This window comes from Aquarana catesbeiana, linkage group LG01, assembly GCF_042186555.1.
Source record: "Aquarana catesbeiana isolate 2022-GZ linkage group LG01, ASM4218655v1, whole genome shotgun sequence".
Taxonomy (NCBI): Eukaryota; Metazoa; Chordata; class Amphibia; order Anura; family Ranidae; genus Aquarana; species Aquarana catesbeiana.
Window position 1 is genome coordinate 351208699 of NC_133324.1, and position 12437 is coordinate 351221135.

Genomic DNA, 12437 nt, shown 5'->3' on the forward strand with positions numbered 1-12437 from the left:
AGTGTGTGGTGTCCCCCATACAGATATAAAAATAGTTAGCGCTAATAGTGATGCAAAGATAGAAAATCGTGAAATAGAAATATGATGTTAACAAATATTTTTAAACACTTGATACATATCCATATAAGATAATGGGTCATTAAAATAAAAAGTCCATTTTTGTATAAACAGTTGCGATCACCACGTGACAAAAAAACTAAAATGCTGACAGGAATGTCCCAAAAGTGGATGAAGGTGTTCCAGAAGTCATAGACCCAAGAACTGATGTATACCATATGGGTCAAACAAATTTAGCGGCACTCTGAAGCACACATATATTCTTGAAAGCCTTCAAAGGAATCCAGTGTGAGGAATCTTAGGATTGTGCAAATACCACCACCCAAGTGAATGGAGGCTTACCAGAGAGTTGGGACTCGCAAAGCATATACTGTGCGAGTCAAACAGGCTTGAATTGCCAACTGGCAAATACCAGGGGAGCCGCGAAGGCGAACTGAAGATAGAATCCTAGTGGTTCCTTCACACAGATATCTTCTCCATATAGAAGTCAAAAAAGTCCTCGGACATAACCCACATGGAATGAAGAAGGGGCCATATAGTGTAATTCCGTAACAAACGTAAAATTTTATTTAAAGAGAAACACTTACATTTCAGATGTATAAAAAGCGCTTGTGTGTATAAAAATGGCGGCAGTGGAGTCCTCCCGACGCGTTTCGTCACACAGGACTTCGTCTGGGGTACTCACCGACTGCAGCCATACTCCTTTATATAGATGCCAAGACCCCTGTGATGAGAATCCAGCTCTTAAAATTTTTTAATTGTCATTTCCGGGTCCGTCAAAATGGCGGACCCGCATGCGTTCCAAGCCTCTATATCCCCTAGTTCATCCCCCTAGGGCATCACAATTGTCACTTCCGGGTCCGTCAAAATGGCGGACCCGCGTGCGTTACAATCCTCTATACCTCCTAATGCATCCTGCTTGCAATTGTGAGTAAGCGCATTTTTTTTTTGTTTTTTTGTCCCCCATACAGGAAGATGTGAGGAGAAGCAGTGTGTGGTGTCCCCCCAATACAGGAAGATGTGAGGAGAAGCAGGGTGCTGTGTCCCCATACAGGAAGGTGTGAGGAGAAGCAGTGTGTGGTGTCCCCCCATACAGGAAGGTGTGAGGAGAAGCAGTGTGTGGTGTCCCCACATACAGGAAGGTGTGAGGAGAAGCAGTGTGTGGTGTCCCCATACAGGAAGGTGTGAGGAGAAGCAGTGTGTAGTGTATGGTAGTGTCCCCATACAGGAAGGTGTGAGGAGAAGCAGTGTGTGGTGTCCCCATACAGGAAGGTGTGAGGAGAAGCAGTGTGTAGTGTATGGTAGTGTCCCCATACAGGAAGGTGTGAGGAGAAGCAGTGTGTGGTGTCCCCCCATACAGGAAGGTGTGAGGAGAAGCAGTGTGTGGTGTCCCCATACAGAAAGGTGTGAGGAGAAGCAGTGTGTAGTGTATGGTAGTGTCCCCATACAGGAAGGTGTGAGGAGAAGCAGTGTGTGGTGTCCCCCCCATACAGGAAGGTGTGAAGAGAAGCAGTGTGTAGTGTATGGTAGTGTCCCCATACAGGAAAGTGTGAGGAGAAGCAGTGTGTGGTGTCCCCCCATACAGGAAGGTGTGAAGAGAAGCAGTGTGTAGTGTATGGTAGTGTCCCCATACAGGAAGGTGTGAGGAGAAGCAGTGTGTGGTGTCCCCCCATACAGGAAGGTGTGAAGAGAAGCAGTGTGTAGTGTATGGTAGTGTCCCCATACAGGAAGGTGTGAGGAGAAGCAGTGTGTGGTGTCCCCCCATACAGGAAGGTGTGAAGAGAAGCAGTGTGTAGTGTATGGTAGTGTCCCTATACAGGAAGGTGTGAGGAGAAGCAGTGTGTGGTGTCCCCCATACAGGAAGGTGTGAGGAGAAGCAGTGTGTGGTGTCCCCCATACAGGAAGATGTGAGGAGAAGCAGTGTGTGGTGTCCCCCCATACAGGAAGGTGTGAGGAGAAGCAGTGTGTGGTGTCCCCATACAGGAAGATGTGAGGAGAAGCAGGGTGTGGTGTCCCCATACAGGAAGGTGTGAGGAGAAGCAGTGTGTGGTGTCCCCCATACAGGAAGGTGTGAGGAGAAGCAGTGTGTGGTGTCCCCCCATACAGGAAGGTGTGAGGAGAAGCAGTGTGTGGTGTCCCCATACAGGAAGATGTGAGGAGAAGCAGTGTGTGGTGTGTGCTGGTGTCCCCCTCCCCCGCCTTGCACACTACAATAGTAGACGGAGGGGGTTGCTCCGTCGTGTGTCATGGCTCTCCTCCTTCTCCTCCCCCTCCCCACCTTTGTGTCTCTCCTTCCCTCCCCTCCCTCCTTTTCTCCACACATAGTGCCGAGCTGGAGGACAGGACAGGAGCCTAGGTGACTGGGGGAGTTGGGAAGTGCCAGGTGAGCAGGCTTTTCTCCTCCTCCATGATTGTGTGTGACTGGCAGGGACTGAACTCGTGTGTGAGGAGCGCCCTTGTCCCGTCTCCATTCTCTCTCTCTCTGTCCCCGGACTCCACACTCCTGGCGCTGACTGGGTGGCTGTTTGTCTTGCAGGTGCCGGGTGTGTGAGGAGGACGCCACGGCTGCTGTTGGAGCTCCCTGGGCTGGGGCATGTGAGGAGCAATGCCAGTAAGTCATGTGTTTGTTGTGTGTTTGTTGGTGTTTATTTAGTTTAGGGTGGGGAGGCTGATAGAGTCCATGTGGGAGGCGTAGAGATGAAGTCATACAGGGTGATGGGGCTTTCTGTGTGGGATTGATGATGGCCAGGACATGGAGGAGGACCCCCCTAGGAGGGAGCACTTACTTTATACATACCATGGAACAGTCTTCCACATTAGTCACCATCTACAGCATTCTTACTTGTTTGTGGAGAAAGGAATATACAGCTGGAGATGTGGAGCTGCTAGTTTAGTAAATTGGGGACTATTGTTCGGTCCCGCTTCAGCTTCTTTAGATGTTTTTGGAGCATTTTTGTGGTTTTTAGGTTTGTGCATTTTTTGTTTCAGTCAGTGAAAAGCTTGTTACTAGGAGAGGCAAGAAATCACACGGAAAATGCATGTTCTGCACATTTCATACGTTTTTCAGGCACTCCTATGAAAGTCTTTTGGGACCAAAAACGCGTGACTTTGCCCCGAAAGAATTTTATGCATTTTTGTTGTTGTTATTCTTAAAGCAGTTGTATACCGCTGGACATTTTAAAATTGTTTTCCTTATTTCCCTGCAAGGTAAAGTCATAATGTGCTAGTATGCATTGCATACTAGCACATTATGTGAAACTTACCTTAAAATGAAGCTGTTCCAGCGCCACAATGTCAGCGCTGGCCGCAATGTCGGCGCTGCCATTATCCCCCTTCTTGCTTCTGGGTGCGCGGACTCCGGCTCTGTGACTGGCCACCGGTCACGGTGTTCTGACAAAATAGGCGACTCTGCAGAAAATCACTTCCGCTTCCTTTAAACCATCAGTATGATTTTATATGTATGTTAAGTAGGCTTATATATAAGGTTTTGAAATGAAATGATATGGAATGTTTTTATGTGAAAAATATCTTAACAAAATTAATTGAAAACAAATAAACCATCAGTAATTGCAGATTTGGACAAATTGGTGTTTGGACACAACGCCGGCTACCGAATACAGTCCGGTACAGGAAGATTTTTGCTGTTTTCACAGCACGGCGGCTAACGAGGACAAAGTGGTCGCCACCTCGGAGGCGGACATTTTCTTGGTTAGTTTGGCAGCGGAGTAACAATCTCCGCTCATAATGTCGTGCACCAGACTCTATTTGGATGCCAGTGTTGTGTCCAAACCGCAATTTGTGAAAATAAACAGCAGTTCATCCAAACCTGCAATTCATGATGGTTTAAAGAAAACGGAAGTGACGCGGGTTGCTCATTCTGCCAGATTCGACATTTTGTCAGAACACCGGCACAGGGCCCTGGAGGAGCAGCATGGGTGGCTGTTCCTTCAGAGCGCATTCACCAGTGATTTCATGTCTGCATGTAATGTAAATATCTCCTAAACAGTGTACTTTTAGGAGATATTTACACTACCTATATGTAAGCTTTATTATAGGCTTAGCTATAGGTAAAAGTTAGTAAAGGAAGTTTACTTCCTCTTTAATTTATAAAACAAGAGCATGTTTTTTGAAAAATAGAGACATAAGTGGACTTACTAAAGGCAATTAGAATGTACACTTTGGAAGTGTAGCTGCACTCATTGTCCCCAGAGCTTAGTGAATGTGGTGAAGCTACACTTTGTAAATAATATCCAATCAGGTCCAAAGAAAAGAAAAAAAAAAAAAACGGTCACTGTTTGTTTTTTGCGATGTAAACAAGAATAAAAAAATGAAAATTTAGAACGCAAACAATGTTTTTAAATTTCTGTTATAAAACATATGCAATTAAATCCAATTTTTTTTATTAATTTAGGCCAAAGTGTATTCCGTTACATGTCTTTGGTGAAAAAGAAAAAAAATCACTGAAGATCATTGTAACAGCAAAGTTTTCAACTGTCAGGAATGGGTTACATTCATGACAGCTGTGATCACTAGTGATCAATGATTGGTTACAGCTAATCACATGGTACAGTGTTCTGTGATTGGTCCAGGTACCATATGGTAGCGCACCCCTAAACACAGAGCAGGCACATGACGTACATGTACGTGATTGTGCCTGCATGTGCCGCCCCTCCGCAGTATATGTACTATGGCAGGGAGGCAAGTAGTTCAAAAACAACATTTTTGCTCGCACATGATTGGATAATGGAAACCAGCAGAGCTTTACCACATTTACTAAGCCCTGGGGAAAATAGGTGCAACTGCACTTGCAAAGTATATAGTCTATTTTCCCTTAGTAAATCTACCCCGTAGAGGTGAATTTATCAAAAATGAAGCAGTCAGAATGTGGAGCAGCTGTGCACAGGAACCGGTCAGCTTTTAGCTTTTATTTTTAAACCTTAAAAGAATAAGTTAAAGATAGAAGTTGATTGCTTTCCATGCACTGCTGCTTCCGTTTTGATCAACTCCTCCAATAGTACACAAAGTTGCACATAGAACAGGGGGGTACACTGTGGGGTGAATGTACTAAAGGCAAACAGACTGTGCAGTTTGCAAGTGCAATCACACTCTGCACGGTATTTTGCGGCAGAGCTTGGTAAATGAGAGGAAACTCTGCTGACTTTCATCATCCAATCATGTGCAAGCAAAAATGCTGTTTTTTTAACCACTTGCCGCTTCACCACAGTACATATACTTTGGCGGAGCAGCACGCTCAGGCACAATCACATACATGTACCCTGTTCTGGGTTTTGGGACGCACAGCTCCCCCGTCAACCAATGAATTAATTAATCAATAACAGCTGTGTTTCCTATGCTGTGATTGGCCCACAGCTATCACATGGTACCTGGGCCAATCACTGAACCCTGTACCATGTTGTTAGCTGTAGCCAATCAGAGATCACTAGTGATCGCAGCTGCCCATTCATGACAGTTGAAAACTTTGGTGTTACAATGATCTTCAATTATTTATTTATTTATTTTTTTTGCCAAAGACATGTACCAGAATACATTTTGGCCTAAATTTATGAAGAAATTAGATTTTATTTGATATGTTTTATAACAGAAAGTAGATAATATTGTTTTTTTTTTGTATCGCAAATACCACCAAAAGAAAGATCTATTTGTGTGAAAAAAATTATATACATTTTATTTGCGTACAGTGTTGCATGACTCCGCAATTTCCAGTTAATATAGTGCAGTGCTGAATAGCAAACAATGCTCTGGTCATAAAGGGGGTAAAATCTTCCAGAGCTGAGGTGGTTAATTTTCATCTTCCTTGCATATGATTGGGTATTCTTTGCAAAGTGAAGCTTCTCCTCATTTACTAAGCTCTGGGGCAAATGTCACTGACAGTCACAGCTTTCTGTTCCAGGAAGACCAAGAACTGAATGATCAGAGGTCATGTGATCGCTCAGTTCTCAGGCATAGTGTACCAGCAGAGGACTGCTGCAGCATGGATGTGAGTAGAGATGTTTGTTTTTTTAAACCCCAAACTTCTGCATTAAGTTGGCCATAGATGGATCGTTTTTTTTCTTAAGAATCCAGTGTTCTGATAAAAAAAAAAAAATGGATTCCCCCCATCCACACATTCAAAGGGGAAGAAGGTATCCTCCCCTCTGCGCTATTATTTTCTGATAGCAGGGACTCCGTTGTCAGAACACACTGATCAGCGCTGCAGCTAAGTGATTGCAGCGCTGATCGCATGAAAAATTTCCAACATTCCTGTTGGAGAGAAGCCAATCGTTAGATCAACATCTGTAGCAGGAACAGCCATACTGTAGATGCATCAAAATTCAGCTGGTCCCCGCTGAACTGGGCGGATTTTGATCCATCCAGCTTTATACAACACTCATATAGGGATGAATGATCCTCTGAACCATATGGTGACAAATATAAATATATGGGGAGTATGGGATATGTAGCGAAGTGTTTCACACTGGAAACATAGTATACCTCACCTCCCTGGCACCATAGGCTTATGCAGAAGAAGCTCAACTACTTTTTCATGTGACACGCTCCAAGCAACACAGCGCACAGGTGTAAACAGGCAATGTAGGATACAATAAGAAATTCTCAGGTCAAGCACTGAAAGTAGTTCTAAAGGTAAAACGTATTTTTACCTTAATGTGTTCCCTGTATTTAGGTAAAAATGTGTTTTGCCACTTGCTGTCCCCCTCCCTTTGGCTCCCACTGCTGTCAATCAAATCCTGCAAGCAGAGAGTGAAGGGGGACAAGCTGCGCTTTGTGTGTCATTGCATGCACACAGTCTGACTCAGGATCAAGCCCGAACGTCTGGCTCCAGAGCAAGCACTTAACAGGGCAGACACAGAAAAAAAAGGAGGAGCTAAGATTGCTGACAGGGGACCCTGGCAAAGGAGGTTTGGAGCTGATCTATGCAATACCGTTGCATAGAGCAGGTGAGTATAACATGTTTATTATTATTTATTTATTTTTCAACAAAAAAGCTTTATTAAGCAATTACAATCGTACAGGTACCAAATACACCAGTACATCAAAAATAAAGAATGTTACAGAAATTCACAGGAATACAATTATCACCTTAAAGGAGAAAATTAACTCAACCATAGCTTTCACCAGATGTTTATTATTTTGATTTGTAAAGGCTTTTTTTTTTTTAAACGCTTGAAGCGCATCTAGTAAAGAACCGGGTCTAAGGTTTTTTTTTTTTTTTTAAGAAGAGGAAATAAAATATATGTTTAATACAAAAATAACAAGTCGCCATATAGTATAGAAATAAGGAAGTAAAACTTAATACTCAACTTAAATGAAGAAGAAAAACGCTGCTTTAGGAAATAATAGCTTGGCTAGTGGCTGAGGGAGAGAGGGGAATGTTGGGGGAGTTTCAGCTGAACTAAAGTAGATGTAATCATAAAACACCAAAGAAAGGGAATGGCATGAGGTAATATTGTATTCCTCTTTATTATTACACAAAATAAAAATACTAATCCTGCAGCTTGATATGACAGTTGTGGCACATGGAGTATTTTATTTGATTTATAGTAAAGTAGATGTAAACCCTAACTGGATGTCATTTATTTTGCTAAAGTGATGTGTGCCCTAAACAAATATGTTTTTGCACTTTCTTCATCCTTTATTGTATCTCAGTGCTGTTGATCTCCTAAAAAAACATATTTGCACCTACTTCTTGTCTACTTGCATGTACCCCAGTCCTGGCTGTATGGCAATCATCAGTGTAGATTTCCTGCGTGGAACATACGTGTTTAAATGGTCACCCAGGATCTGGGGGTGCTACTTTAAAGAATAAGTGCATTTTAAGGTAAAGTGCACTTAGGCTGTGATCACATCTGCACATTGCGTGTGCACTTGCAATATGAAAATACACGTTTTTATGTAGGTATGCTTTTGTACTATTCATTCTTAATGACACAATAACGCATGTGCACTGTAGCACACCACAGCACATAGGTTGGACTTGATGGACTTGTGTCTTTTTTCAACCTCACCTGCTATGTAACTATGTAACATGGGAATCCATATGAGCAGTGTTATGGAAAAAAAATAATACAAGCTACAACTGTTAATTTCTGTGGCCAGTGCATCCAAATGCTTGTTTTATGCATTTTGATGTGCTGAACTTGACTTCTGTAGGTCTCCCAATGCACTAAAATGCATAAAAAAAGTGAATCCCAAATACTACATGACATTTTATTGGCTCATTCTACCTAATGTATTCATAAAATTTAACAAATAATTGTAGATTTAATTATATAATAAGTTTGTGTATGCACGTGTTGATTTGAATGGCATCTTCAGCTCCATCCACTATGTAGTGCAAGGGCTTGCCTGGTATTATGGTGATTGAATGGGTTGTTTAGCTTTTTTCTCATATTATATAGTTTTGGTAAGTCTAAAGTTCATAAAATTTAATAAATAATTGTAGATTTAATTACATAATAAATTTCTGTATGCACGTGTTGATTTGAATGGAATCCAAGGCACGCAGATATAAAAATGTCCTCCTTTTGTGGAAAGAAAGATACATTTTTTTCTCCTTGAAAGATTCCAATTGATCAATAACGTTTATCCCTTCCGAACTTCCACTAAGGGTTTTTTCCAGATATCATGGTGCTTGGGCCAATTTGGTAAATGGCTGTGAAAGCAGATAAGACATAACATGCTTGTATACTGTACTTTATATGTCACAACTTCCCAATACAATTAAAAGAACAACACAATTGCCACAGTATGGTTTGCTGCACCCTGATGCAGTCATTAGTCCATCAAGCCAGAATTGCATACATTTTCCTGGTTAATTGACAGCCAAGAAAATAGCATTTTCATAGCAACAGGCTTATTTTTTTATAAGAAACTTTCAGTGACATTTTGAAATGATTTATTTTGGGATACACCCCAGCATGCACTTTTTTTAAGCAGTGGCAAGAACAAATACAATTGTTTGAGAGTAAAGTCAACAGAAAAGTGTGTGTTTTCAGATTGTGTACAAGACACAAAGGTATGTTCGCTAACACCGAGAGATAGGTAAACTAGGCAGCTCTTTAGTCTTAAAGGGAAAATGTTACATTTTTTTTTTTGTCAAATGTAAAGGCTTTGTTTATCTTTCTGACCTTGCTTCATGTTCTAGCCATATTTAGGGTGTAACATGAAACTTGGCCACACTTTCCAACCCTCACCTTCAAACTTGTGTGTCCTGTGAATATTTGAATTTCATTTGACTGTGTGCAGCTCTGACTGCACAGCCGCATCATCCATTCATAGGTCCATTTACCAGGATCTGTGAGTGGAAAGATTACCAGTCCTATCTGCCACCAAAGCAGAGCAACTCAGATCACACCGGCACAGCACAGGTGTGGTGATATCACTGCATTTGTAGAAATGATTACTTCCTCCAGCCCCATAATGGTTGGTTTGTAGAAATGATTACTTCCTCCAGCCCTATAATGGTAGGTTTGTACATCCGCACGGACTCAGGGCTGGGATGTAAACAATGTAGAAGTCTGTGTATTGCATTTGCTTGCAATCTGATTGCAGAGCTTTGCAGACTTCATTGCTAAATATAAGCCATGCACATTTTTTGCTTTATTAATGTGGGTGCATTTATTACGTTTTTTCAAAATGTGAACTGTGCCTTTAAAAGTAAACCTGTGGCCATAAAAAATAAAAAATCGAACACATAATGTAACATAGCCATACCCCCGCCTACTTCCTTTGCTTTGCTACTGATCCTTTGTTATGGTAAATAGCCAGACAAGGACCAATTCACACTGTATGGCTGACTTCAGCTCTACCATCCACTATGTAGTGCAAGGGCTTGCCTGGTATTATGCTGATTGAATGGGTTGTTTAGCTTTTTTCTCATATTATATAATTTTGGTAACTCTAAATGATATTGTATAATGTAAGGCCAGTTTATTTTATGATAATAAGTGTAACCAAAACATGCATTTAACATGCGGCTCCCAGTACATTATGGTGCCATTTATTTTGTGCATGCATTTAGAACTATCTCTGCCCTGTTGCATGGCCCATTAAATAAAAGGGCATGTGAGTTAGAATGTGTGTTGTGGCGCTTGGGCAGCCCATACAGAATGAAAAGGCTGCCTTACTGCAGTGTATATCTATGCACAAAATAGTATCAGCACAATTTGCCTGGGCCCTATTAGTGGGGAGTTAAATGGGACAAGCTCTCAACTAGAAAATCGGGTTAATATTTGCATGGCAGAATACCCTGGGATGTTGTATATGATGTAATTCATAGTTTCTTTTATATATTACATATTGTTTAAACTTTTTAAAGAATATTTATATTTGTAAAAAATGTATTATTTAACAAATAAACATTTGCATAGGCTGTATCAGTGACACCTAGTAGATTTACTAAGAATGGAGAGTGCAAAATCTGGTGCAGCTCTGCAGAAAAAGCTTCCAGGTTTTATTGTCAAAGCTTAAAGTGGAGTTCCACCCAAAAGTAGAGCTTCTGCTTGTTTGTCTTCCCCCCTCCGGTGCCACATTTGGCACCTCTCAGGGGGGAGGGGGGAACGGGTACTTGTTTTTGACAGGTTCCCTTCCCTATTTCCGGGAGACGGGGACGCAGCACGCCTTCTCTCGGAAGTTCAGGCACCCCTCCTACTTCCTCCGCCGCTGGACCAATTGGAAAGCACAGCACGCTTCACACATGTGCAGTAGGGAACCAGCTGTGAAGCCGAAAGGCTTCACTGCAAGGTTTCCTTACCGGCAATGGCGGCGGCTGCACCCGAAGTCGATCTGAAGATCGGCTGCGGTGCCGACATTGCGGGCTCCCTGGACAGGTAAGTGTCCATGCATTAAAAGCCAGCAGCTACAGTATTTGTAGCTACTGACTTTTAATTTTTCTAGGTGTGGGTGGACTGAACAAGCTGAAGTTAGAAGCTGATTGGTTTCTATGCAGAGCTGCACCGGATTTTGCACTCTCCAGTTTTAGTAAATCAAGCCCACAGTTTGCAGTGTATACTGGACTTTCTATAAGAAAACCCAGCACTGCCTGATTTCTGTCAGACCTTCTAAACTCAGTAAATTTGGATATCATCATCTCTGATAGGAAATATATCCGCCCCCCAAACCACCCCCCCCCCCCCACACACACACACACACACACACACACAGAAATTCAAATCTATTTTAGTATAACATTTGCTCTCTGAGACTTCTGAGCGCTCCACCTGCTAGCTTCAAGGGATAAATATAAAATATTTGTATGAAGAATGCTAGAGAAAATTGAGTACTGTCCGTGATACTTTTTTTATTTGCACTAACATACAATTTATCAGGACAATCTTTCGGGGTATGTCCTCTTCTTCAAGGTCCAAGCAGTAGCCAGTACTGAGTACTGCTTGGACCTTGAAGAAGGGGACATACCCCAAAAGCTTGTCCTGATAAATTGTATGTTAGTGCAAATAAAAAAAGTATCACGGACAGTACTCAATTTTCTCTGTCACAATTGCACTAATACGGCTACAATCAAATCAAGTATGCAGAATGCTAGAAAGATAGAAATAGGAAAATAATGTTTTTGTCTATCCTGAACATAAATAAATAAAATATCTAAAACACTTAGTTGCATGAATGGAGGTGTATAAGTGGGAAGCAGTGCTAATATATGTCCTTCCTGAAGATAAAAGTCAATGTATGTGTTGCCAGGAAGATATTAGCAGTGAGTGCCAGTGTATTATTGTGATGATAAATAGTTTGCTTGGAATTGATCGTATCAGCATATATCCTTTTAAGAATGTTTCCTGCTTCACACTTTGGCTGACTTTCTGTAGACAAAGAAAAATCTACTGAAAGTGAAAATCCTGGATGGAAGAGTTGGGAACTGTAAACTCAGAATGACGTTATTGGGGGTGTGGTGCAGAACTGGCCAGGTCTGTTTACATCAGGAAGTTTTAGCTGTTATGATGACAAGATTAGTGGCCTGTGCCTACAAGTTAGTTCAGTAAGAATGGCTTCTAAATAAGTAGTAAATAGCCGAGGAGTCACTCTACCATGGGGACTGTAACAAGGCTTTTCTGTGATTTGGAATTCGAAATCTGTATGCTATACTCAACAAAGCTTTAGCTACTGACCCCTATGCTGCCAGAAAAGCCAGAGCTGTCAAGAAATATTGTTTTAGTTTAGTGCATCAGAAGTATTAAATTCATTAGATTAACAGGAGATCAAAGCAGCTAGAAGTTTCAGGTAGGGTTAGCAATGGCAGCCACCATAGGATTCATGCACACAGACAGTTAGAGGCTTTTTCATGCCTAGCGTAGATTTCCTGGTGCTTTCTCACTCCCAGAGAGCCCCGTGTACCATGTTCAGCCTGT

General features: G+C 41.9%; 1 protein-coding gene across 1 annotated transcript in view; it reads left to right on the top strand.

Annotated features, from left to right (window-relative positions):
• Positions 1-2294: 2294 nt before the first annotated feature.
• The window catches only part of EFS (embryonal Fyn-associated substrate), a 38264-nt gene continuing 28121 nt past the window's right edge, over positions 2295-12437 (top strand). Inside the window, exons 1-2 of the mRNA XM_073632671.1 lie at positions 2295-2440; positions 2594-2668. Coding sequence (XP_073488772.1) covers positions 2663-2668 — 6 coding nt within the window. The 5' untranslated portion in view covers positions 2295-2440; positions 2594-2662. The remainder of the gene's footprint in view (positions 2441-2593; positions 2669-12437) is intronic.